The sequence below is a fragment of the Mya arenaria genome, chromosome 11 (assembly GCF_026914265.1).
Source record: "Mya arenaria isolate MELC-2E11 chromosome 11, ASM2691426v1".
Classification (NCBI taxonomy): domain Eukaryota; kingdom Metazoa; phylum Mollusca; class Bivalvia; order Myida; family Myidae; genus Mya; species Mya arenaria.
The window spans coordinates 3,410,636-3,435,681 of NC_069132.1; the positions used below are offsets into that span (position 1 = coordinate 3,410,636).

A 25,046-nucleotide genomic window follows, 5' to 3' on the forward strand; every position below is an offset into this window, starting at 1 on the left:
AAAGCATATAATAAAATAATGACAATAACTCAATGTGTAGCATGTCTGTTAACTCAAGCCTAACAAATTATTGAGCTACGCCCCTTGATTGACTGAGAAATACAGACAAGCATGGTCGTTCACTTGCGGTTCTCTTGGTATTTTCCTTTTAATGGCTGATGTACCCACAGCATTTATCATTTTATCCTCTGTGATGTCAATGAGCTTGTTATCTTGAACAATTGTGGAAAGTTACATCTGAAGTGGACAACTTATATTAAAATGATAATAAATAAACACTGCATGTAATGGCAGGGTTTGAAGAACCCTTTCATATGAAATTTGACCGATTTTGAGTAGTGGATTTCAGTAGATTATCTTTGGACTATTCAGATTATTTCATGTCCATATGAAATACACTTAGAATGAATGCACTGCTGATTGAAATTTTGATTTATTTACTCAAATTATGGACGAGCTTTATTGAAACTGGACGATTGTAATGGAATGTATATTGGAGTTTCTGTTGATTAAGAATAAGAAAGTTTTCTACGGAAATCAATCCCTATTTGGATATATGTAAATAAGGCCAGTGCTAAAGACCAGATTTGAGCTCTGTTCTATTGAAATTAGTACAGCTCACCGGATTTTACGACGAGATTTACAGGCTCGTAGGTGGAACATCGCCTCTGAGGATTTGCACTTGTAAAGAAGATTGCTTAAATGTTGACATAGGCACTTTTAAGAGGGACATTTAACTCGTAAACTTTGACCATTGCTAAAGATGGCTTGTGCCAGGAATAGGAAAAGTTGAACTTGTCAGAGATATGTACCAGAGAAGCCATACACTATTTCAAGTGGAGAGTACCTATCTGGAACAGTAGTTTTCTGTGGAATACTGGAAAAACCTTTAATCATCAGGGACGGAGCCTTAGAATGGATTGGGCGTACGATGACATTTTTGTGTGAAGTCATGCTGTTAGATTAGTATCAAAGTCAGCTTCATTTACTGCGAATACTAATTATTGACTAAAAATCAATTAGGATTTCTGAGTTAAAAGCATCAGCAAAAGGCATAGAATATGAATTCATTACATGTGAAGAAAAAAGTGCTTAAAGAACCCTGTCGAATTTGACCTGAAAGACATGGCTAAAAAATTGATAAAATGTCTCATGGTTTGAATTCAACAAAATTGACCTAACTTGTTTACTTTGAAGTGATCAATATGTATATTAGATTATATTATAGTAAGGTTAGCCATTTTCAGTTATTGTGATGGAATAAAGAACATTAAACTGCTGAAAGTCTTAAAGTGTATGGCACTATTTTTCACGCTGTGAACCATGCAAGAGAGCTAATCTGTTTAAAGTATTAGCAACAGCAGATATCTTGAACACTAGAATAGGCATTAAGCTCATGATTGGCATCAATTTTTACGCATCACAATAATGGCTTCAGAGTTTTGTTTGGAATATTTATGAGTAGAAATATTATTTTGGAAAATGTTTTTGAAAGCCTGCTCATTAGCTGGGCATGCATTAGGCAAATAAGGAAAAATCGGTGAGTATTGTTTGAAAATTAACATGGAAATAATGCCCTTCACAGTAGAGAAAAAATTCACGATTAATTCAGAAATTCAGAGAAAATAAGGGGATAACAAAGCCCAAACTGTACAAACTGATGGACATAAAAACAAATTACATTTCTGTTTCATCTCTCCAAAGGCTAGACAAAGTGGGAACCATTTGTGCCGATTGTTTCTTGAATGCTGATGGAACGACCGAGACCCATGCAACATTTTGATCTGTAATTTCAAAGATAATGACCATTGGTGAATAATGCAATTTTTACCATATATGGCAGTAACAACGCACATGGTCAGAATACTAGATATTGACCAGTGGTGTTAAGTCGGGGGTATAGTGTTTCCCTGGCAGCCAGAATCAGAAATTGGAGACTATTTCAGTAATAAACTGACATTTTATTTTGTCATAGCCATGAGGAAACATGCCTTCAAGTGTTACACAGGATTAATGAGATGTTGATTAAGCCTCATGGACGCGTGCATTTTTTCTGGAAATGATTGGTCAGCATGTTCCCTGATCCCTTGGGAAATAAATGGCTAACTTAAAGTGGACATGTGACCAGCCCTACGCAGGCATGTGCCAGCCATAAAAAAATAATTCAGACCCCAGGAACACCAAAGGGGACAGTGTTATGCAGCCCCCATCCTTTGTTTGGAAGCACCTAAACCATGGAAATACTCTTATAGTATTTCCTTGGATTACTGAACAGGAATTTCAATAGTGTCTGATATATTTTTATTAAAGTTTTCTTAGAAAAAAAACAGTCTGTTTGTTTATAGATCTGTAGATCTAAGAACCTTGAAGCTTTATACAAAGCTGATCTCTAGACAGTAAACATTTGCCTGGAATTATTTGGTGTTTTAGGGAGACAGATGGTTTCTGAGAAATGCCACTGGAGATGTCCATCAGTAAATACCATTAGGGGCTGTGCCTCATTGATTTGGGGGATGGTTTTCTAGTTAAAATTGCCAAAAATGTATTGATATTTGTCTGTTTGTTGGTGAAGTGAAAAAAACTGTCATAAATGTGAAATTTGATGTCCAATAGTGGCCACAGTATATCAAACTGGTTATCTGGTAAACTAACAAACAACTTTGGAAATACAAATAGTAGTGTGCACTATTTAAGAAGTCTTGTGAAGATGTATTAACATCAAAGACTAAAGTGTAACAGTTTAGTGCTCCACTATGTTCACAAATGGATACTCCATTGGACATTAAAATGGGAAAGTATTCACTTTGGAGACTCGTAAATGACCATTGAGTGAATGTATATGGTCAAAAAACGATGGAACATTATGCCCTTTAGAGGTATGTGACAAGAAGTGTAAGTCATGAGTATATTACCACATGTGATGATGTAAGAGAATGGGTGCTAATAGAGGAAATGTGCAATATTATAAAAAATGCAATATGGTTAAATGTTGTTACCGGACAAAACCATTGCTTTTGATCTCAACAAAACACTGTATCATTAAACTACATTAAACATTGTTAACAATTCTGCAATAATTATGAACTCGTAAAGATGTGGAATGCATGAAAGAAGACAAAAACTACGCTTGAAGAATATTGTATAAGAAAATGAGTTCCTTTGATAAAGTTGCTGCAAGAGAACTTATTTGTTGGGGAAAATTAGAGATGTAGAATGGTGGACATTATTTGCAAACATGGGCGCTACTTCAGGCGGGGCGACGACATCGCCATACGGGAATACAGAGGTATATATCCAGACTTGCAGCGATTATAATGTTATCATAATACAGAGACAGCAATGTATAGGCTGTAAGGTGTCATGCACCGGAGTCTTGCATGGTCTAAATCTTGTGATCTTTAAATATTTTCAAGAACTTCATATTTTATTTGACTTTTAGGCAAAAATACTTGTCATTAAACTTTAAATGACCTTCAATTTTTAAGATATACTTGGATTACTTAAGAGAAGACAACAGGAAGTGATCAGTAACATTTCCATGAGAAGCATCAAGTCATTAAGACATCTTAAAAGCCTTAGAACTTCAGTTACCAGGAATTCCATTGATTTTCTGGAAAGTCTCAATCTTGACAAGGACTCTGTTGGTTGTTGGTCTGCTTTAATTACTGGTCCATTTAATTGCCAGAAATTCTGGGGAATTTCCCCCAATATTCCCTGGAGACATTTACAACCATATTAGGGAAATAAGGTCTCCATGGCTCCATCAGAGATGCAGGATTCATCCAGCGTATTGAATTTACCACACACACACGCATTCACATTATAATTTGTCAAAGTAACAATGTTCAGACTTCAGGAAACCAAAGTTTCTTGTTGTTTTTTGTGTGTGTTTGTGTGTGTGTGTGTGTGTGGGGGGGGGGGGGGGGTCAATACAGGAAGAATGACATTTAATTTGGCAAAAATATGTTTTTTTAGGCGAATTTGCCACAGGGGTGCAGTGCCATGTAGATAAGTTGTATCCATGATGTGTAATAAACTTTGCCCATTTTCTAAGTGGTAAAGGTTTCATATCTTTGTTGATGCTTACTTCAAAATGTTTTTGATGGCATCAGGGGTGTTAAGGCTTGGGTAGATAAACATTTCTGATTGCATTTATAACACACTCCCAGGCTGTTGTCAATGAAACGGCCAGGCAAATTAGCTGTGGGGTATGCTTCCCCACCCCAACCGATGCTATGGCAATCTCATATTCATTTAAATTTTCAGTGTGTCACTGAAATCTTGCTAAAAAATCATGCCATAGGTAAACATGAACTTTGTGGCTCTGTAATAACTTACAGGATTATTTTCATGATCAATAAAAAGCAAGTTTTGGTAAAGAGGACATCTTTTGAACTTTTATGATCTCTGTTTTAACAGACAAGTGTGAGAATATTTAAAAGTCAGAGATAAATAGTTACTTGTCTTGTTAAAATGAAGACAAGAAGATTATATGAAAGCTAATGTTAGGAACTCGATCGATGATTTATGGATATGTAAGTAAGATGAAAATCTTCCCTTCCGAAATTTAGGGCAGGCAAAAATACATAATGCAGACAGTGTCTTATCTCACTAATCTCTTGTCATATCTGGCTTTATAGGTGTTATATATTGAGTTTATTTGCTCATATTTCATGAAAATTCTGGATTTATTACGAGTATTAGTGGTTTCTGACCAAAAGAATGAATGAAATAGATTTTAATTTGTAATATTTGGGCTTTCCCTGAACCTTCCACATTTACCATGGATGTTTTCCCTCTTGATGGTAAGATTTAAAAAATTTCAAAACTTTAAAAAAGAAGATAAATTGTCAGCTTGGGTGTCATCTTTTTCATCATTGACATGCCATAAGCCGTAAACTCACAATCCATTAGATAGATATATATATATCATTTCAAACATGAGGCAAGGTTCATTGGTTTACAAGGATGCTATACTGCAACATTATAGTTTGTGTTACAAGTCCCATCACTCTGGCTGAAGTATATGTTCAGTTATGCCACATGACGATGAAAGAAAACCCTTACCATTATGCTTTTCTGTGAAGAATCGTGTCATTTTAAATGCTGGTATTTTCACTACAGTGAAATATCAAAGTAAAGCAGGTTATAGATTGGGAGAAACTGCAGGCTGGGGGGTACAGGCATGCATTCGGTATTTGTTAACAATTTTGCATCTAAAGTTTGTTTTTTGTGTCATAAATACAACAGTTTTTTTCTTCAACTTGGTCAGAGCATTAATTTTGTAGGCATGATATTTAAAACATCTTAACTATGGGTCATCTCTGCTCCAAAACTAGATTTTTAAAATTAGTAAGACACGATTTTGTGTCCACTCAGTCAAAACGTTTCTCAGTATGATATTTAGGACCAGTGTGAATACGGGTTAATTCAGGTCAAAACAAGAGATTATTTGCTTTCATAAATTTAACAGTGTTTATCCAATAGTCATGTGTCAGTCAGAATAATTTGTCAACATGATATGAAAGACCAGTGTCAATATGGGCATCTGGGGTGTCAAAATCTTTCACATATCCTCCTTACAACAAATAGTGCAAACCTTAACCTAGCTAAGAACAGTAACTGCTTCAGTTCAGTTGTTCTCTCAAACTTGTTTATCTCCCTTGTTTCTGAGTTGACGCTGTATTTATATTTATATAAATAAATAAATACTAAATTCAGAATTAAATTTTATGAATTGAATATTGTATTTTTGCTTAGTTTATAAACTCATCCATTTATCTTAAAATAATATTATGTGAAGGAAAAATAATTAACAATACATACTATATATTTTTTGCAATATTGCCAAAGCGTTAAAAACTTCCTTTTGAGTGCCTAATCTAAAATAAATATTGAAAGTGTAATTTGATGCAAAATTAGTATGCATCCTCAGAGCCACAATTATAAATTACTATATTGATCTTCATGCTCCATTAACCCCACATTGATTAAGAAGGAAAACTTGCAAAATAGGGATTTTATTTTTTGGAGGATAATAAAAGGGTTATTTATAAACTCTATAGATTTATACCCTTTGCTTGATGTTATGACAATAATATAATTAAAATATCATTATATATACTATACAAACACAATTAAGCCCATTATAAAGTCTCCTTCTGTTACTAAAATGTGGTAACATATCATTTGTTTTATATCGTAATCTGTATTGAACATGTTTTATTGTATTCTACTTATAAGGTTTAAAGTCGGCCTCCTGAGGGTCATTATAGGGATGATGCTTGTTGATGTCACATCAGCGGCATTAAGCTGATTTCATCCTCTTATATCTTGCTCCAGGCTCTCTTCAACAGCTTGATGGCTGTCCATGACACCCTGACTACATAATATAGCCATATTAGCCATATATCACAATCCTTTAATTAAATATTCTCTACATTAGCTGTCAATATAGGTACCCAGTATGAAAACCTATGATTGTTTGAAATAGACGAGCTGATTTACACCAATCAGTGTAGAGATAACATAGACACGCTTCAATACCATGATTGTCAAACCTTTATGGATGAATTCATTCAATATTGGCGGGAATGAATATTGGTATTAAGTGTATATTGGGATAGAATGGTTTACTACTGTATTGATCAATGATCGTCACTTGAATGGGGTAGAGTAACGGAACTTGTCGATCATTGTCATTTCTGGGGTAGTGTTAAAAGTGTGAGCAACCATGTCTACCAATATGCCATATTCGTCTGCAATGTTGTCATAAACATGTTTTAATATTTTATTAACATTGATTTTTCGCTGTTGTACATACATGCCTCGGGATCTATAGGACTATTGGTTTCATCTGCCGTAAATGTTTATGTTGTTTATTGTGTTAATCAGCTTCAGTAATTTGAAGGACTTCTGTATTTGGTAAAGTACAATTGATGCATGGACTTTTCATAAATTCTGACGCAGAAATTGGAACATCTTAAAGCAATACAAATATGGATTACTTTCGGTTTGCAGTTGCTATGGAAATAATTTCTGGAAAATGGAACGGAAGTGAATTTCTGCTTATTTAGGAAATGTTAAAAAAATGTAGTCTTTTCAAACGATTGAAGAAAAGAAACAAGTAGAATAATCAAATATGGCAAACTATCAGAACGTTACGTACCAGACAAGGGTGTTCGCGGAGCGAGTGCTTACACTAAAAGGTGAGAAAAACTGGGTTAGGTATCAAGAAAATGTTACAGTAGCAGTCAATGATACAAGCGATACTGGGAAACTGTGCTATACCTTCTGTCATTGCAGTCAGGTTATAGTAACAGTGTATTGTATATGTAATAAACACGTAATAATGTTGGTACTTAATAAGAGCTAAATATGCTCCTGTCTTGTTCAGGGTTAATGTGTCATGATCAGAGCAATTGAAGTGTCTTAGGTTACATTTTTCTTTTTCAAATACAATAGAAGTAAAACATTGGTCAATTCCTGTTACCTAAAGTTATTATTCTAATGTATACATTTAGTGTGAATGAGATTTTATCTTGTATATATTTGCATTGTTCTGTCAAGTTTGTAAATCAAGCATGTGAACACATCAGCCTTAATATGAAAAGACCTTGTATGGACCTTTGTGATAAAACTAATAAATATATAAAAGTATTATATTGCAAAATGTAGATTTTTTTTTGAAGAATATGCCTTATTGCCATGGTTACTTTGCTAGGGTGCAGTCAGTCTTTAAATGACATTATTTTGGTGCCCTTTAATTGTCTGTTTTATCATGACCCCCCTCCCCTCCCTATATTTATGACCCTTGATCAGTGGTGACTCATTTTTATGTCATGATTAAAAATCCTTTAAAACAGCCGAAAAAATGTATTTCGTATAATCATGGCTTACTTATCATGGGTCTGGCATAAGACCAAAGTATGAAAGAATCCTTACCTATCTTTATTTCTCATTTGGGTTTTAAAAATCCAAGGTACGGTTGATTCCCAGATTAGGCTATTGTTTTAATGGTATCTTGGTGGTGATAAATCTGGAGGATTGGGTTCAAATTCTTTCACAGCTACCCGCATTTGTAAGTTCGGTCAAATTTTAAATTCAATACGCCCAAGTTCTTTCATATATTGTCTATTGAAAGACATTGTTACGTGTAGAACTTATTCTGATTAATTCCATATTGATTTAAAGTGTATTAATTACAAAATGATTGATATATCTGTTGCCTAAAATATTAAATGCTCTGTCCTCACCAGTGATATATTTCTGTGAAGATGACAAAACATCATACTTTTTTTAGAATCATGGGTGTTTTATTGGCTCTGAATTTTGTGAAGTATCTCAAAAGATACTGTTTGAAGTACCATCATCTTTTTGGTGGCTGATTTTACCATCAAAACACTTGTTTTCAGATTCATAAACATGATTGTATTCCTCTTGAAATATTATGTTTTATGAATGCAATGTTCTACCTTTTGTCTGTTTCCTATGATAGTAAGTTTATGAACAGTTTTACTATTACAACATCTTTAAGTGAAGAAAGATGGTGAAGTGTGCTGGACACATGACAGCACTTTGTACAAACAAAGGTTATGATCCCATATGACCTGTCCAACAGTGTCAATGTCAGATGTACCATATGTTTAAGCTTGCCTCCAGTTCTGCCACTGTCTTTTACTTGACCACTATGTCCTTTCTGTAGAGCAAGGCAGGGGAACTATGATTGTGGAAGTTTCATGACTTTGATAGCATGGGGAGAATGGTCCCAAGCTTTTATGTCCTCATTGGATGCTTTGATATTGTATATCAGTAATGCCATCCATGGTCAAATGGTCAACAGTTGTGTCACCTTATTAATACCTAACCAGGTCATTTTTTGTGTGTGCAGCAGATTATTCTTTATATTCTTTACCATTATGTCCGTAGGTCATCACCACTGCTGCCAAATCAGCCATACTCTTTGTTGACTCGCTCGGATTTACCCCAAATCCCTTCTCTTGGCACCTGAACAATCCCTAGCTGTGACACAGGGATTACTTGCTCTTACAATGAATTTACTGACCCTGTTCAAAGTACCATGGCTTAGGATTAGCAAACCATTGGGACACCAATGCAGTGTCTTGTAGCCATTCTGTGGTGCTGATTGGTTCAAACATTTTGTAATTTCAATCTTTCAGCTTTAAGCACCATGTTGTTACTTGATGAGGAAGGTTCTGTGTTTAATTTCCTACATCAATTATCTTCCATTACCTACACAAACACTGGACAAGGTCAGTGCTGTCTGACCACAGGAAGCTTATCATGGGCTGACATAATAGCTAATTTCCCAGTAATTAACAGTTAATTCCAAGCCCTATCACCCCATCCATCTCCATTGCTCTACTGTACAGGTGCTTACCTGGTAAAGGCCTCTGTTGGGTCATAACGGAGCAATAAAGCAATTACTGGCCTGCAATATACCCCTCCCACTGCGACCAGAGTCTCTGAACTTTGTTCCATCACTTGTTCCAAAATTTTCAGTGGAAGGAGGTCCAAGTAATTTCTTGGGGCTGTTATCGCTCATAATGTACTTTGTGTTATGATTTATTTTATAGTTGTTTTCAACTCATTTTTTCTGTTTTATAACATAGAAAATTTTACTGACATTGAATGCCTATCAGTGAAAATCAAAAAAGATAAATAGTATTTTAAGATATGCTATGGAATGATGATCACCTGAATGATTGTTGTGAACATTTTGTGGAATATTTTTTGAAAACTAATGTTGCCATGTGTCTTCAATGCTACGGAAATGTTAAGAAATGGTGTATTCTGAAAAAAGATGTAAGTTTTAATTATCTTGATTTGTATATACTTCGCGAAACTTGATATTATTGATACTTTTGAATTTCAATTGAGATTTCAATTTGCAGTGACCCTGTCAGCTATTGATTCTTAATTGATTAGAAAATTGCTTTCTTAAGTCAGTCTTCACCCAAGTGCTATACCAAGTTGTTATTTAACTAGTTGACAATAAATTTTGCATGCTATTAAATAAATTGAAGTAATTTGTACCATGAATAAACTCTCTTTTTAGCAGCCATTAATGTAATAGAAATCTGAAATGGGCTAAAATTTCTCTGTATAAATTTTGAATTTTGAAATTTATCCTTAGCGAATTAAGAATGTATGGATCTAGATCAAAGGGTCATCCATATTTGATAATCCCTGATTGGGCTTATGTGTTACATGGCCACTTAGGAACATTGATTATTGGTAGGCTGTGATTGACAGCTGAATTATTAATTGTTTTCTCCAGGATTTCTTTGAACCTCAAGGCTTATCAAGCTTTCAGCTTCCATCTTGGACCTGTCCAAACTGAGCATTAGATTGAGATCTTGTTTGCTTGGAGTCTTTGCTTAATGCATTGCACTCAAGACTGTAACACTCAATGGGTTGAAATAATCTAAACCAGTATTTTTACAGACTGTTATCATTTTAGAAAGAAATGCATACAACTGTGCGCGTATCTTCCAATTAATGCAGCATGTCGTATGTATTTCATTCTTTCTTGATTTTTTACCAATGAACTATGCCAGATGCTGATCAGATCATAAATGACCAGTATATCGCCAGTTTGGTCTAAACATGTCTAGTCGGTGTAAACCTATCAATCCTAACTGAGTTTGCTCCTCCTAATGGGACCTAGCCAGCTGATCTGTCATTTCACTGATCAAAAAACTGTGATGGTCATTATGAGTAAATAACTTCTTTCATTACCCTCACAGTTGTCCTTACATATATTTCCCTCGTATGAAGAAATACATAGTATAAATAATATATAATTATTTATACGCTGCGAGCTTACCCATTTGATTAAGACAACCCGCAAATCTTATTAGTCATAAGCCAAACCCAAGAAAAACACTAGAGTAGAGGATGTTCTGGAAGAATTTAAATCCCTCTGAAGTCTTGGACCTGTGGCGGTGTCGCCTTGCCTGTGGGAATCTTGCCATTTGGAAAACATCCACTGCTTTAAGTTCACTTTGTGTCGCCAACTGATCATCATGCACAGGCAAACATTTCTTTAAGTGCATTAACTGCATTAAGCGATTCATGTTAAGCCTCTATTGAAAAATATTAATGTTGGATGTTTTTGAAGAAGACATTTAATTCCTGAGTAGCCTTGGATCCACTACCTGAGCATGACAGTTTGTGAATTGAGTCTTTGTATTATCTATGAAACAAGTAATAAAATTATGTTTACCAGTCTTTTTCATGTTAATTGGCAATTTATTGCAAGCAGTGGTTGATCACCATCATGATACCAAAACGTCAGGATCATAACCCATGACGTTTTCAAGGTTGATGGGTTCTTTATAGATGGTGTGGGAAAATTTGAAATACATTTTCAATTCAATTTAGTATGCCTTTCTTTAAATCCGATAAGCTGGTTTAAAAAAGGCGGGAAAAGAAAGCAGATGAATTCAGTCAAATTTAAGTTAAATCTAGCTATAACCTTGACATATTTTACTGACACTGTCACATTTTTGTAAAAGATGTAATGGAATCATTTGATCTGGGAGAAGTACTTTGTGCAGAAACCTTGCCTTAGAGATTCCATTAGCTGATATGGGCCTCACCAACTGTATATAGACTTGTTATTTTGTCATTGTTGAAAACTTTCTCAAATATTCATGTCCTGTTCACAATACCTTTGCTGTATTGAATTCAAATCATGCAGATCGCTATGATTAGGCTAATGGTTGCATGCAGTGTTGACAATTGCAGTAAACTCTTCAATACTGACATCAATAGCAGCATTTACAATGAATAATTGACAGCTGTAATTATTCTCTTTACTTGATTGTTATCAAGAGTGTTAAAGATGGTTTACTTTTTCCTTGTTACCATTATTGTCAAATCAATATAGCACCCAGCATGTGATACCATTTACCATTTCTGTTTCAAAAGGTGTTACATCTTTGATCATTGGATCAACTCTACAACCAAATTGTCTGCAACATCACCACACTGCTGATCAGTAGTAATTTAGTACACTAAAGCTATTGGTCCATCATACAAAGGGCTCTATCACCTTTTGCAAGTTCTTGAAATTGTAGACACTAATTTGATACTTTTTCCAGATGCTTGAGAATTCTCGGCATTGCTCCACTGTAGGAACCTATGCACTTGTATCCTCTAAGAATGGTTGCAATAATAAACTAAAGATGACTGCAAGTCCTTTCAAATCCTGTTACTAACATGCACTAGATCAAGGGAAACACATTGTGAAATCACATCTAAGGGAGTTTTACAGTTCAGCAAGCATGCTTCCTCATCCTACAGTGCTTAAAGACGATTTTATTTTGTTGATTGTATGAGTGGGTCGATTGTCTTTGATGGATGACAATTACTGCATCCGGTATTCTGCAGGGACGAGTGTCGTTACCATGGTTACATGGCTGGAACCCATGGGCACTCACACCTACACACACTGTTACAATGATTGGCAATTTAATGTTTGTTGTGCGTCATATCTTTTATCTATATTGGTTAATATGGGTGAAAAAAGTTAAACAGCTTGTAAAGTTGTTATGCTTTCTGAACATAGTTGAAATGTACATTTACCAAGTAGTTGATCTTCAAAGTTGAAATGCACATGAGTCAAGCAGTTGCTGATTAGATAATATTGTTGAAAAGTAACAATGCCCTTAATGTTGGCTCATGGTTTTAATTTTGTATTTTCAGATGAGCAGGAGAGGGTTCAGAAGAAGACTTTCACCAACTGGATGAACTCATACCTGAGACAGGTGAGGCTATATGGACATAGTTTGCATGGCGTGGCATTTTTTCGAAGAAGTCTTGATATTGTCATAGCCTTGATGTTATAAGGAGTGGTGGTGTTCAGAACTTAACATTGTTAGCCATACTGGTTGAAAACAGCGTAATATATTAACATGAGACCAAATTCACACGGTACACAGTCATGTTGACTGTGATAACAAGGACATGTTCGGCCAATAACTCTGGCTAAACTATTTTTAGAGATATGCCCCTTCATTAACGACTAGCATTATAATTTACTGGCAATGTTCTTACTTAAACCTTGGCATGCAAGCCAGATTAGTCTTCCATGTGCAGTGTCCTGCTGACTTTGCTGTCTGTAAATTAGGTAATTAAGTTTAATATTGATCAAGCTATTCAATATTGTGAACATACAATTCAAACACAGATCAGTTGCAAACTGGCAGTAGACACAGGTTCCAATTAAAATGTGGCTATAAGTTTGCTCTGGCTTTGAAATAAAATAACGTGTTAAGCTAATTTGTGTTTAGATATAATGAAGAGGTTCTTGTTCATTACCTATTATGTATGTTCTTTAGTCATAAATCTCTGTGCAAAATTGTCCCTTCCCAATGACATCCTCAATAAGGCACTAAATTATGACCTGACATCAATGATGATAACATAGCCTGGACACCTCTCTCATGAATATACTCACCTTTAGGGGATAAATATCATGCTGATCAAAGTATAAAGGCCATTGACTTCCTCTAATTGGTGTTTTACTTATATTTTATTGCTTTCAAGCATTAGACCGCCTGTTGACTGCTCCTTTAATGGTTAAATAAGTATCATTATTTTGTCAATATGTTATTCTTGGCTGTAGGTCCTCTGATGACATTTCTTAAAACAGTCTTCATCAAATAAGAGCCATTATTACTATCATGTCATTTGTATTCATGCATTTTTGGTCTTGTACATCAGAAAAAAAATGAATGCTGTGTAGAAGAATTTATAAAGACTATTTTGTTTATATTCTTTTAACTGACACCCCGGAAGTCCCTCCAGTAAGTTCCAAATGTTTTCACAATAGAGCCTGTATTGAGAGCAATAACCTTGAATGAGATGGAAATGAAATATGGCGTTTGCAGATGTTAATAGAAGGCTTTTAGAGGACAAACATTGTAAAGTGTCCTGTTCTAAAGTCTTGTATTGATTGGTGGTCATCGTAATTACATGCCGGCTAGCAGACAATGCCTCTAAAGTGGCATCAGCCTGTTCAAATTTCACAATAATACCTTGTGTAAACATAGTTATTGTAAATCAAAAGATAAAGATCAGTGAAACATAATATTCATCACATGTCTTGAAATGGAATTTTAAAGAAGAGAATGATTGAATGATAGACTGATGATTTGCAGAGCAAGGTTTCTTAATTTATAATAATTGATCCATTCCAACACAAATATCAGACAGAGGATGTTTTCTCTTGATTCTTTGTCTTGCATTGCGCCTTGATAAAAAATATTTTTGGAAAAAATAGTTGGAAACCCTGAATCCTTGTCTGCTCTGCTCTAACTATGTAAGACCGGCCATAGTTCTGTAAAAGAGGAGTATTTTATTTTGATTTTTTTATGTTTTAAACTGCAAAATATTATAATTATGAAATATTCCCTTCTTACATTACAGCGGACACCTCCAATGAAGGTGGAAAACCTATTTGAAGACATCAAGGATGGTGTGGTCCTGCTGTCACTGCTGGAGGTCCTCTCCGGTGATAAACTGGTACGTATATGGAACAAACCTGGTTCATGTTAGGAACAACACTGACACATTTAGGGAACAAAACTGCTACATTTAGGTAACAAAACTGGGAACAAAACTGTTACATTCACGGATTTAAACTGGCATATGGTAAAAGCTGGTTCATTTAAGGAGAAAACCTAGTGATTTTTAAGATCTAAACTGGTAGATCACTGTATAGAGAGGGGGAAAAGTATTGGTCCATATTTTGAGCAAACCAGATTACTGGATTTAAATATGTTCATAAAATTAAGTTAATAAAATTTGTAGCAGTATTTACACAGAAAAGACTAAGCTTTAAAGCAATTGTAGGCAAAATCTACAGACAATCTTGAATTCTGTTTAGGTCTGTCCGGTTAGCTCTTTTCATGGTAGCTTTATCTACCAAAATGACCATTAATAAATCAAGTTTTTTCAGAGTATAAAGTGCTGTATGGTTTGGGTTCTTCTTGAAATTGAAACCAGCTTTGGTATTTTGAAAAAAAAATTAGAAACAACACATACAAATGTCTTCATGGTATAAGGACAAAGTTCATTGATAGAATAACTATGTATTTAGATTTTACATAATTAGTTCTGACAGATGAATGGACTCCTAATTCCTGTACTACCATTGTGTGACTGTAAAAATGTCAGTATGAAGTGACCAATGAAGGCGTTTTCTCGAAAAAAGAGGCTGATGGTTAAAACACAGGTCTTGAAGGTGATGACTTGTGAATATTAAATGCTCCTGAATTGTTTATCAACACCCACTTACATGTTGGACAGTACCATCTGCTTCCAAACCCATTTCTCTCTTCAAGAGCTAATTGATGCCTATTTGTTTTCTCATTTTCTGGATGAGGGAAATTGGTCTTACAGGCTGTATATATGAACTTGGAAATCTGATCAGATTCTGTAGATTATGTTTAATCATTGTTAGGTAAACATGGTTACCATGGGTTAAACATATTAGAGATGTCTTGTCAATGTTTACAAATGTTGTGGTCAGGATTTCATCTTTTAGGTTTCCTATTTTCAAAGATAAATATTTTGCAGAAAGGAAATCTTGTTATCACACGAATGATTAAGATGCCGTTTTAATAAAATTAAAACCATTTATTGCATATAATTTGCACCAGTTTTTATGAGGTCTCGTTCCATATGTGGTATTACTATGCAAATGAAGTCCTTGAAATATGCTGGATTTCTTCCATGTACTTCAAATCATGTTGTTTAAATAAGTTGATTGTTTATGTCAAATATCCCATACTTGGTCAATATAATTTAAAGTCAATACTGATTACTTAGATTCAATTTGCACTCTGTTGTTAGTGTGTTTTGACCAGGCCGACGTTCCCTCCGAATGCATCTACATGTCGTGTCATGTCCTGGGACTAGCTATTAATGCATTACCAATTTCTTTCTTGATGTAAGAACACATAGACTAATAATGGTTTGCCATAGAGTCAAGAGTATGAAAGATTTGAGCCCTGTTGGCCTTATCATGATCAATTCAATTACCAAATGTATCAAATTGTTAATAAACAACCTTGGTAGTCGAAAATGTTAAATTCTGCTATTGTTAACTTTAATACCATTGCTGGCCTGGTTCCAAATTGTAAAAGGATTTTTATAGATAAATCTCTGCTCTGTTGATTGAATAAGACGTAGTTTATAAGTTTAAAGTGTCAGGTAATGCAATATTAAAACTACCCCCATCTACATTACCTTGTTTGCAATAAATGATTTAATGCCAACTTCAAATATTTTACTCTATTCAGCACGATTTTTCGCTTAGGAAGTAAAATGTATTTGGGGAATTCAACCAATATTTAGCTTGTTATAGCTGTATGATCATCGCTGAAGTGTGCAGGCCAATATTGACATTGTATACTTGCAATGTTCACTGATTGTGTTCAAACGTTCAGTCTTATTTAGCTGAATCAACAAAAAGTCGTGAAAAATAAGAATGCAAGTTGGTACTTAAGAATGAAATGGGGTGCATCTTCCCTGAAGTGTTAATGTGTAAAACATATCTAGACAATTTCTACCATAGATCAAATCTGTTCTTCTCAAATTGTTTAGAGTTTCATTTTTATTTCTGTTTCCAATTCCATTTCGGTGGAGAACGGCTCTGCTCCAATTGTACATGGAAGTATTTGACATCTTGTGCAGCCAATTTCATAAAACTAGTTGTTGGGTAGTTTGCACTTTTGAATGATTTTATTGGATAAATATTAACCAATCAATAAATATTTTGGCTATCTTTGACCAAACCAAAGACATAATCAGTTTTATAGAATTGCCTGACAAGGTATTTTTATTTACAACTGGCTCCTGGTCATTATCATTAAATGTACTTAGTAACTGGTGATGTTAACATGTTATCAATATCCCATGTTTCTGATTTTCAGCCCATGGAGAGGGGAAAGCTGAAGAGGGTTCACTATGTTAGCAATTTATCGACAGCCCTGAAATTTCTTGAAAGTAAAAAGGTAACGGCCATGCCTATTATAAGAAATGAAGTTGAACACTTATTTCTTAGTTAACATTAGCTGTAAAACCCATTTCATTCGGGATACACCTTTTGGTGTAGTTACCCTTTACATGCGGGATACACCAAAAGGTTTAGTTTTTGACGTACTGAACTTTCACTTTATTTACTTTCGTTTTGACTGTATTGTTTCCGGTTTATACGTTTTCCGGAATGACCGGATGTTATGCGCAGATAGATGCGCAGAAAATTTTAATGAAGAAATAATTTTAAAACTCAAAAATCGAGTTAAATTTAAGCTTTTTATTGCGATTTTGATGCAAATTTTGGTTGAAATGGATAGGACTCTCGACCACAGTGACGATAGTGATATTGGGATGGTTATAATGACGAAGTTTATGTGAATTTGTTTGATACAAACAGAAGACATATTAAAACATCGATAGAAATCACAAACTATGACATTTGCATTATTTGGTTGAGTTTTTATGACGATCTTGAGGAGTTCTAGAATGATTGAATGACAAAGAGGATCACCCCAAGGTTTCCAAGTGGGAATACAAAGAATGGTGGTCCTAAAGAACAATATGACCCAAGAAAGCCAGGATATTGCATTACTGTCATTTATCAATTAAACTGTTATGGGGGCAAGACTTCTGGACCTTACTGGTCGAGGATTCAAACTGCTATTCCAACCAACATCGCGATGAACATCCACCCGCCCGATTTGCTCCGAAGTGGACATGGGATGATATAAACTGTTATAACTTTTTATAGATTTGAAATATATGCATAATTCTTTCTGCATTTTAAAGACAGATTAATTTAGAAACTTTCATACATTGGATTATGTGACATTTGAAAAAAATTATGTGTGCTTTTTTATGCCCCCACAAAGTGGCGGCATATAGGGTTGCCCTTGTCCGTACGTACGTCCGTACGTACGTACGTACGTCCCGAAGATTGTTTCCGATCTAATTCTTGAAAACCGTTTGTCCAATCCTCACCAAACTTTAAACACATGTTTGTGACCATAATATCTTGATCAAGTTTGATAGTCATGGAAATCACTTTAGTCATTTAGGAGTTACGGCCCTTTTTTGCCAAAAATACTTCAAAAATATATGTTTCCAATCTAATTCTTGAAAAGTATGTGTCCAATCCTCACCAAACTTTACATACATGATTGTGACCATAATATCTTGATCAAGTTCGATAGCCATGGAAATCGCTTTTGTCATTTAGGAGTTACGGCCCTTTATTTGCAAAAAAAGACTTAAAAAATCCTGAAGATTGTTTCCGATCTAATTCTTGAAAACTGTTTGTCCAATCCTCACAAAACTTTAATCACATGTTTGTGACCATAATATCTTGATCAAGTTCGATAGTCATGGAAATCGCTTTAGTCATTTAGGAGTTACGGCCCTTTTTTGCCAAAAATACTTCAAAAATCATTATGGCTTATTTTCTGTGACAAAAAACCGAAGTGGGGGCATCCGTGTCCTATGGACACATTTCTAGTTGCTTTCAATTTGTGCATATTTATTTTTTGGTGTTTTTTTTTTTTCATCATCACCTGGTTAACTTGCAAAAAATAATTTATTTAAAATCATTTGCTAATAAAACTTACATAAACATGTGCATATTTTTATTTCCTTTCCAAATATGTAATCTTTATTGGGTCTTGTACCAATAATAAAGAAGTTATTAGTGTTTATACAACACAATGGTCATAAAAAGGCAGATGGCTTATCAGTTATTGGAAAATGCCCAGATATTCAAGGTATCATATCTAACTGGGTCTCAGAATGAAATGGGTTAAATATGTTGCTTTTATTTGTGGATATACATTATATATACAGACACACCCCTGTACATTGTTCACCCCTTTCTTCTACATAATCTCCATAGGTACAAAAATCTCCATAAAATGTCTTAGAAAGACCCTGAGTATACACATTCACCTTAGTAGAAATACAAAACAATGATAGAGATTGTCAAAATCCATTGTATTACATCAAGCCATGTCTCAACTCAAATATTTTATTGCTTAAAATAATTCTTCAATTTCATTATTTCACTATTTCAGATTAAGCTAGTGAACATCAATGTGTCAGACATTGCAGACGGCAAGGCCTCCATTGTGCTCGGCCTCATCTGGACCATCATCCTCTACTTCCAGGTAACTTGCATGTTATTGGTCAGTCTCACTTTACACCAGCCAATCAGATTACATGTAGGTGTTTCTTGATTAAAGGGACTCACCCATGTGTTGTAAATTGCACTCTTTTTTTATGACGAAATAAAGTGTGGCAAATTATTATTAAAACTAAAATACTGACAGCTGGAATCCTTCAACAAATGATGACATATGTTCAAATATTGTCTTCGATGATTTTGAATAGTGTTAGTAATGCTTTTTAAGGCTAAAATATTAAATTAACCCACAGTTTATGTAAGAGTCCTCATGGGTGAGCAGTTTTGTTATCAGTTTTTTTTCTTGACATTACCAGTGTGGGTTCGCTCAACACTACAACCAGAGTTTTTTTTTATACTTATTTTTTTCTGCAATTTTGGTACCAAACAATAAAATATTTATAATATTAGTGTTTTCAGATGCATAACTGTGGAAAAATATATTTGTTCCATAAACATGAACAGTCCCTTTAAAGTAGTTAGCGAAAACCAAAGGTATAGCAAGGTAGCATTAATAATTTATAACATGTAAATCAGCACTTATTTCAAAGGAATCAATGAATAAAATTAATTGCATAAGTAAATCATTTTTTCTTTAATTTTATATTGATTAGCTTATAAGGTATAGGTGATTTAATAAGTTTTCAGTGTTTTAAATTTCATGATTCAATTTTTATCTTTCATTTAGCTGGCATTCGTAAGTGGTAACTGGGCCCTGTCTTCCAGGATGGAATTCAATAGCCCCCATTTTGTCATATTTTGCTTATTCCATTATACCATGTTGCAACTCACCATCATGTATTAGCTTGCTGCTTTCATTGTGGAAAATAATCATGAAAAACAAAAATCACACAATGTCTATGAAATAACTAAACATCACACACAAATTTAACATGGTTTTGCATTCAATTTTCCCACAAATGTACAATGTAGGTCTTAATAACATCAATTCATTAAACACATTTCATTACAATGTTTCAAGTTTATACAAACCATGTGCACAACTTGTATGTTATTTAATTGGAAATCATTATTTTACCCACATATGTATCATGAAGTCCTACAACAAGAATTATCTTTCATCAATTCATCAAACTCATACTCGTATGTTTTAAGTTATACAAAATATTTTCACATTTATTTTCATTTCTGCATGACATTTTAGGTTCAGACTACACCATATTATTTTGAGAGCCTAGAAAGGGTTTTACGGGTAAATTTCAGGAATGCTGCTGTTGTTGTTGATGATGAAATGTTGGTTACTTAGTTGGTGGTTCTAGTTCTGCATGTACAATGCTAGGGAATGGTTGTCAAAAGAAAGTTGTCCTGTTGAACCCCAGGGGCTGAAAATTGCGGATAACTTCCTTTGTTTTATTTTTTGCAGAAGTTGACTGCATGATTTAAAATTTTACACGCATATCCAGTTATGAATTAAAACTGACAAAACATTACCATAGAAACATTTGTGTTATGGATGTTGTTTTAATTGCAGCATTTATGTCGTTATTCAGCATGGAACTTAAAAGAGAATATATTGTACCTAACATGCACGACTGTTATTTGAATTGTATCAATTTATTAATGATCCTGGCCAAAAAGTATTGGACAGAAAACTTAAAAGAATGGAACATAATTTGCGAAAGAGCTTCAGATTGTGTAAAGACTAGTAGAATAATCATTTTTTGAATAGGCGCCTTTGATTTGATTATTATAGTATATTATAAATTTTTATGTCCCCCTTAACTGGAAAAGGGTAAAATCTTAGTATTTCCATTAATGATCTGGCATTTTTATTCTACCTGATTTATGAATTAACCCCCCTGACTACTCTCTACCCCACAGATTGAGGAAGTGATGGTTCCCCAGCAGGGAGACTCAACGGAAGCACGCCCCCTGTCCGCCCTTGACAAATTCCGCATGAATGCCAAGAAGGCCCTCTTGGCATGGACAGAAAACGCTATCACAAAGTAAGTTTCTGATGAGGCTTATATTTTTTTAGTTTTGTAGTTTATTCCCCTTTTAGATTCTAAATTCTATGAACATATGTTTCACTGACCCTTCAAATGCGCTTATCCCATCATCTATAGATCAGTAAGCTGTTTTGATACATGTTGGGTCTATTTGTGTTGTCTGTATTTGTATATCTGGTATTTATACTTTTATGTTTCTAAATCATTGTCACTTGTGCCCTTGCATTGTGCCTCGAAACAGGGCTAACTACTGGGCTAGTCACTGTAGATTTAATTGTTTTTTTATTATAAATGATCGGTGTTGTATGAAATGACTGAAAGCAGCAACAATACATCTGTACAGAATGATTTACTATTTTAATTTGTGTCCTATTACAGACGATATGGTATAACAGTCAAGGACTTTGGCAAGAGTTGGAGGGACGGACTTGCGTTTAACGCTATAGTTCACACGATACGTCCTGACCTGGTCGACATGGACCAAGTTAAGAAACAGAGTGCTCGTGTGAACCTGGAGAGTGCTTTCTCCACCGCCGAACAGCACCTTGGTATTGCCCGGCTGCTTGACCCTGAAGGTAAGGCCATAGATTCAGGGACTACTACAATAACAACATATTTGTTTCCAAATTAACATTTTGCTGATCTAAGATGTGGTATCCATTGCAGTGATTTAATGTAAACACATATATGAAAAAGTGATAAGTAATATGTGATTGCTTGGGGATATTGAACATGATTCCTATCTTAGAAGTGGGTTGTGTCGAAATTGATTCCCCCAATAATTCATCTACTTGACAATTATAATGTCATTACTCTACAGACTACACCAATTATGTCACTACCATTTACCAATTATGTTGCTACTCTACACTGATAATGTCACAACAGTACATCAATAATGACACTACAGTACACCAATAATGTCACTACAGTACATCAATAATGTCACTACAGTACACCAATAATGTCACTTCACCAATAATGTCACTATACTAATAAGGTCACTACTATACACCAATAATGTCACTACTCACACCATTAATGTCACTACACCAATAATAACACTACCCTACACCAATAATGTCACTACTCACACCATTAATGTCACTACACCAATAATGTCACTACATCAATAATGTCACTACACTAATAAGGTCACTACACTACACCAATAATGTCACTACTCACACCATTAATGTCACTACACCAATAATGTCACTACATCAATAATGTCACTACACCAATAATGTCACTTTTCACAACATTAATGCAACGATCTATGTGTTTCAGATGTTGATGTGGCAAAGCCAGATGAGAAATCTGTGATGACGTACGTTGCTCAATTCTTAAAGGCCTACCCTGAGGCTGGAGAGGACCCTTCTGTAAGTTACCTTCCTTCATCTCCAGAGTGAGCCCTCATCCGAGTCAAGCTATGTTCTGTTAATCTATTCCTTTCTCCCAATAGAATGTTTGTGTGTTTCAGTCTTACTGTTTTGTGATGTTCTTGTTATGTAATTATATGGTGCTATATGTTTTGAATGTTGTTGAAAGTGATGTCTTACTTTTGTGATCCAAAATCTCTGTTTATATCTGTGGAGTTGCAAAGTATAAAAGCAGAATGTGTCATTGCTTTGTATAAGTGCTTTTCCAAGTCTTCCTGTGTGTTGTACATGTCAACTTATATTTTCCTTGTACTGTTGAATTATGTGTATATTTTAAATATCTTAGAAAGTGGATGTTTCCAAGGTAACAAAGAATAAATATTTTCATTGCTTACCAGTTAGAGAAAATTAGTGTAGTCATATGTTGAGTACAAAAAATAACATGCTGATACTACATACACTATACAATATATTTATACAACAGTTACACATTTTTCAACTCTTGTATCATCTGCTCCATGATTTAGGTATTTGAGTAACACATCGAGTATTTGCAGTAATGTGCAGTATAGAAGTCATGGGGCGTCATGTAATGCATCTATACTACACTCTAGCGTAGAAATTGCACTGTTTTCCTTATAAACTTTACATTAAAAACAGGACAATCTACTATTTCTTTCTTGTTAACTTGTTTCTCCCTCGAAATTCTAAAAAGATCAGTCCCTTAATATTCCTTGTGAATAAGTAATCTTAAAAGATTTGATTAAATATTTCAACTTTTTTTACTTCCCTTTTATAGTTACGAAAGAAGATGAAGACTCCAGCTGAGCAGGAAATGGCCGACTACCAGGAACTGTTGAACTGGTGTAAAACTGAAGCCGAAGAGGTTCTACAGATAGTGGAACAACCTGTCACTGACCTACATCAGGAATACATGGTAAGTGACCTTGACCTTGTTAATCTAGGGTGTAGTATAACCTTGAACTGAAGTATTACTGAGGATGAAGATAAACTAACTATATTGGAACAGCTTTTCACCAACAACCAGCAGGAATACATATTTATTGACCCTGACCTTGTTGTTAAATTGTTTGACATTATTCAAAGCCCAAATATACATGTAGCTATGGACTGAGTATTGATTTAGTCTATTTCTTACATTGATGGTTATAAAAAAGATCATTAAATAGGTGAGAAAATCAACAATGACTAGTAAATAATTAAACATTTGCTGATTACGATTTTCGTGGGCTTGTGTTAGTTACTGTTAATTAATGGATAAACACTGATCTAATGTAAAAGCTTTGATTTTTCAGGATTATTTAGCGTTTAAAACAGAAGTGGACCGCAGAGGGAATATATATAACAAACTAGAAGAAAAAATAAAGACAGGCAAAGCTGTGAAAATTACCCCAGAAATATTCAAAAACCTTGAAGAAGTTTGGAAGAAAGTTGTCCGCCAGACACGCCTCTGGTTGTGGAAACTTGATGCAAGTTTGCCGGGGAAACTTGGGAAGTTTGGTGATTGGTTGAACCAAGCAGAGGAGATTCTGGAGCAGGAAGAGGAACTTTTGGAAATTCCCGAGGAAATGGCTGCTCAACTAGGAAATATATTACAGGAACATAAGGTATGTCGGGGTTGGATTCATTTAAATTTGTGTACAATGAAATAAAAACAGTTGCTCTGAAAAATAAAATACATCTACATATTCATATATATTTGAAAAAAGGAAACCCTAGTTGAGAGAAAATTCTACAAAAAGTTCAGACTTCTTTTTAAACTATAAACAATACTTTGTAAAGCTTTGTGAATGTTTGTAATGTGAAACAGTTACAATGGTACAACCATTGTACATACATAGAAGTGTCACGAGAGCCAAATTTATTTGAGCAAACTTATGGAACAAACATATTTCATCAGTTCAATTTAAATCATTTATTTGATAAAGGCCACTGGCAGTTTAAAAACATGCTATCAAAAACTGATGATAGTTTGAGTCAGTTATACCCCATACTTCACAAACAGTGTGTGCTATTCTGAAATACTGTTTTAGCCCAGTGAGTGGTGTTATTACACCAATGGCTACCTTTACCAGAACCATGGTATTGATGAGGTACTCTATTGATAAAGGGTCACAGTCTCCGTTTCGTAGATCATTACTTCATCACTTTTGTGTTTCCCTTCTGTTGTCTAGGGTTTTATTATTATTTACTGCATATCTGCATGGAAACCTTGTATACATTTTGTTTTCTGAACTGTATTTTGTTCACTAGAAGGAATAAAAGTAATTCTTAAAAATGGTGATGGCAGTAGAAAATAACAATTGCCTTTTTCTTTGCAAGTAGTCAGGAAGTGGAAAATAATGTATTGCAAAAAAATGAATATAGTATTCTAGTACAAAAAATGCAATCAAAAGTTTTAATATATGTTATAAAAATATTCTTACTTTG

At 34.4% G+C, this 25,046-nt stretch overlaps 1 protein-coding gene across 2 annotated transcripts in view; it reads left to right on the top strand.

The window, feature by feature from the left end:
- The window catches only part of LOC128208922 (muscle-specific protein 300 kDa-like), a 183,828-nt gene that overhangs the window by 18,750 nt on the left and 140,032 nt on the right, over positions 1-25,046 (top strand). The window contains exons 3-12 of one of the 2 annotated variants that reach the window (XM_052912641.1): positions 12,733-12,794; positions 14,458-14,553; positions 16,968-17,048; positions 19,137-19,229; positions 21,086-21,210; positions 21,592-21,788; positions 22,504-22,595; positions 22,942-22,959; positions 23,395-23,532; positions 23,912-24,223. In XM_052912641.1, the coding sequence (XP_052768601.1) occupies positions 12,733-12,794; positions 14,458-14,553; positions 16,968-17,048; positions 19,137-19,229; positions 21,086-21,210; positions 21,592-21,788; positions 22,504-22,595; positions 22,942-22,959; positions 23,395-23,532; positions 23,912-24,223 (1,214 nt within the window). The remainder of the gene's footprint in view (positions 1-12,732; positions 12,795-14,457; positions 14,554-16,967; positions 17,049-19,136; positions 19,230-21,085; positions 21,211-21,591; positions 21,789-22,503; positions 22,596-22,941; positions 22,960-23,394; positions 23,533-23,911; positions 24,224-25,046) is intronic. The other variant, XM_052912640.1, reaches the window with a different exon arrangement.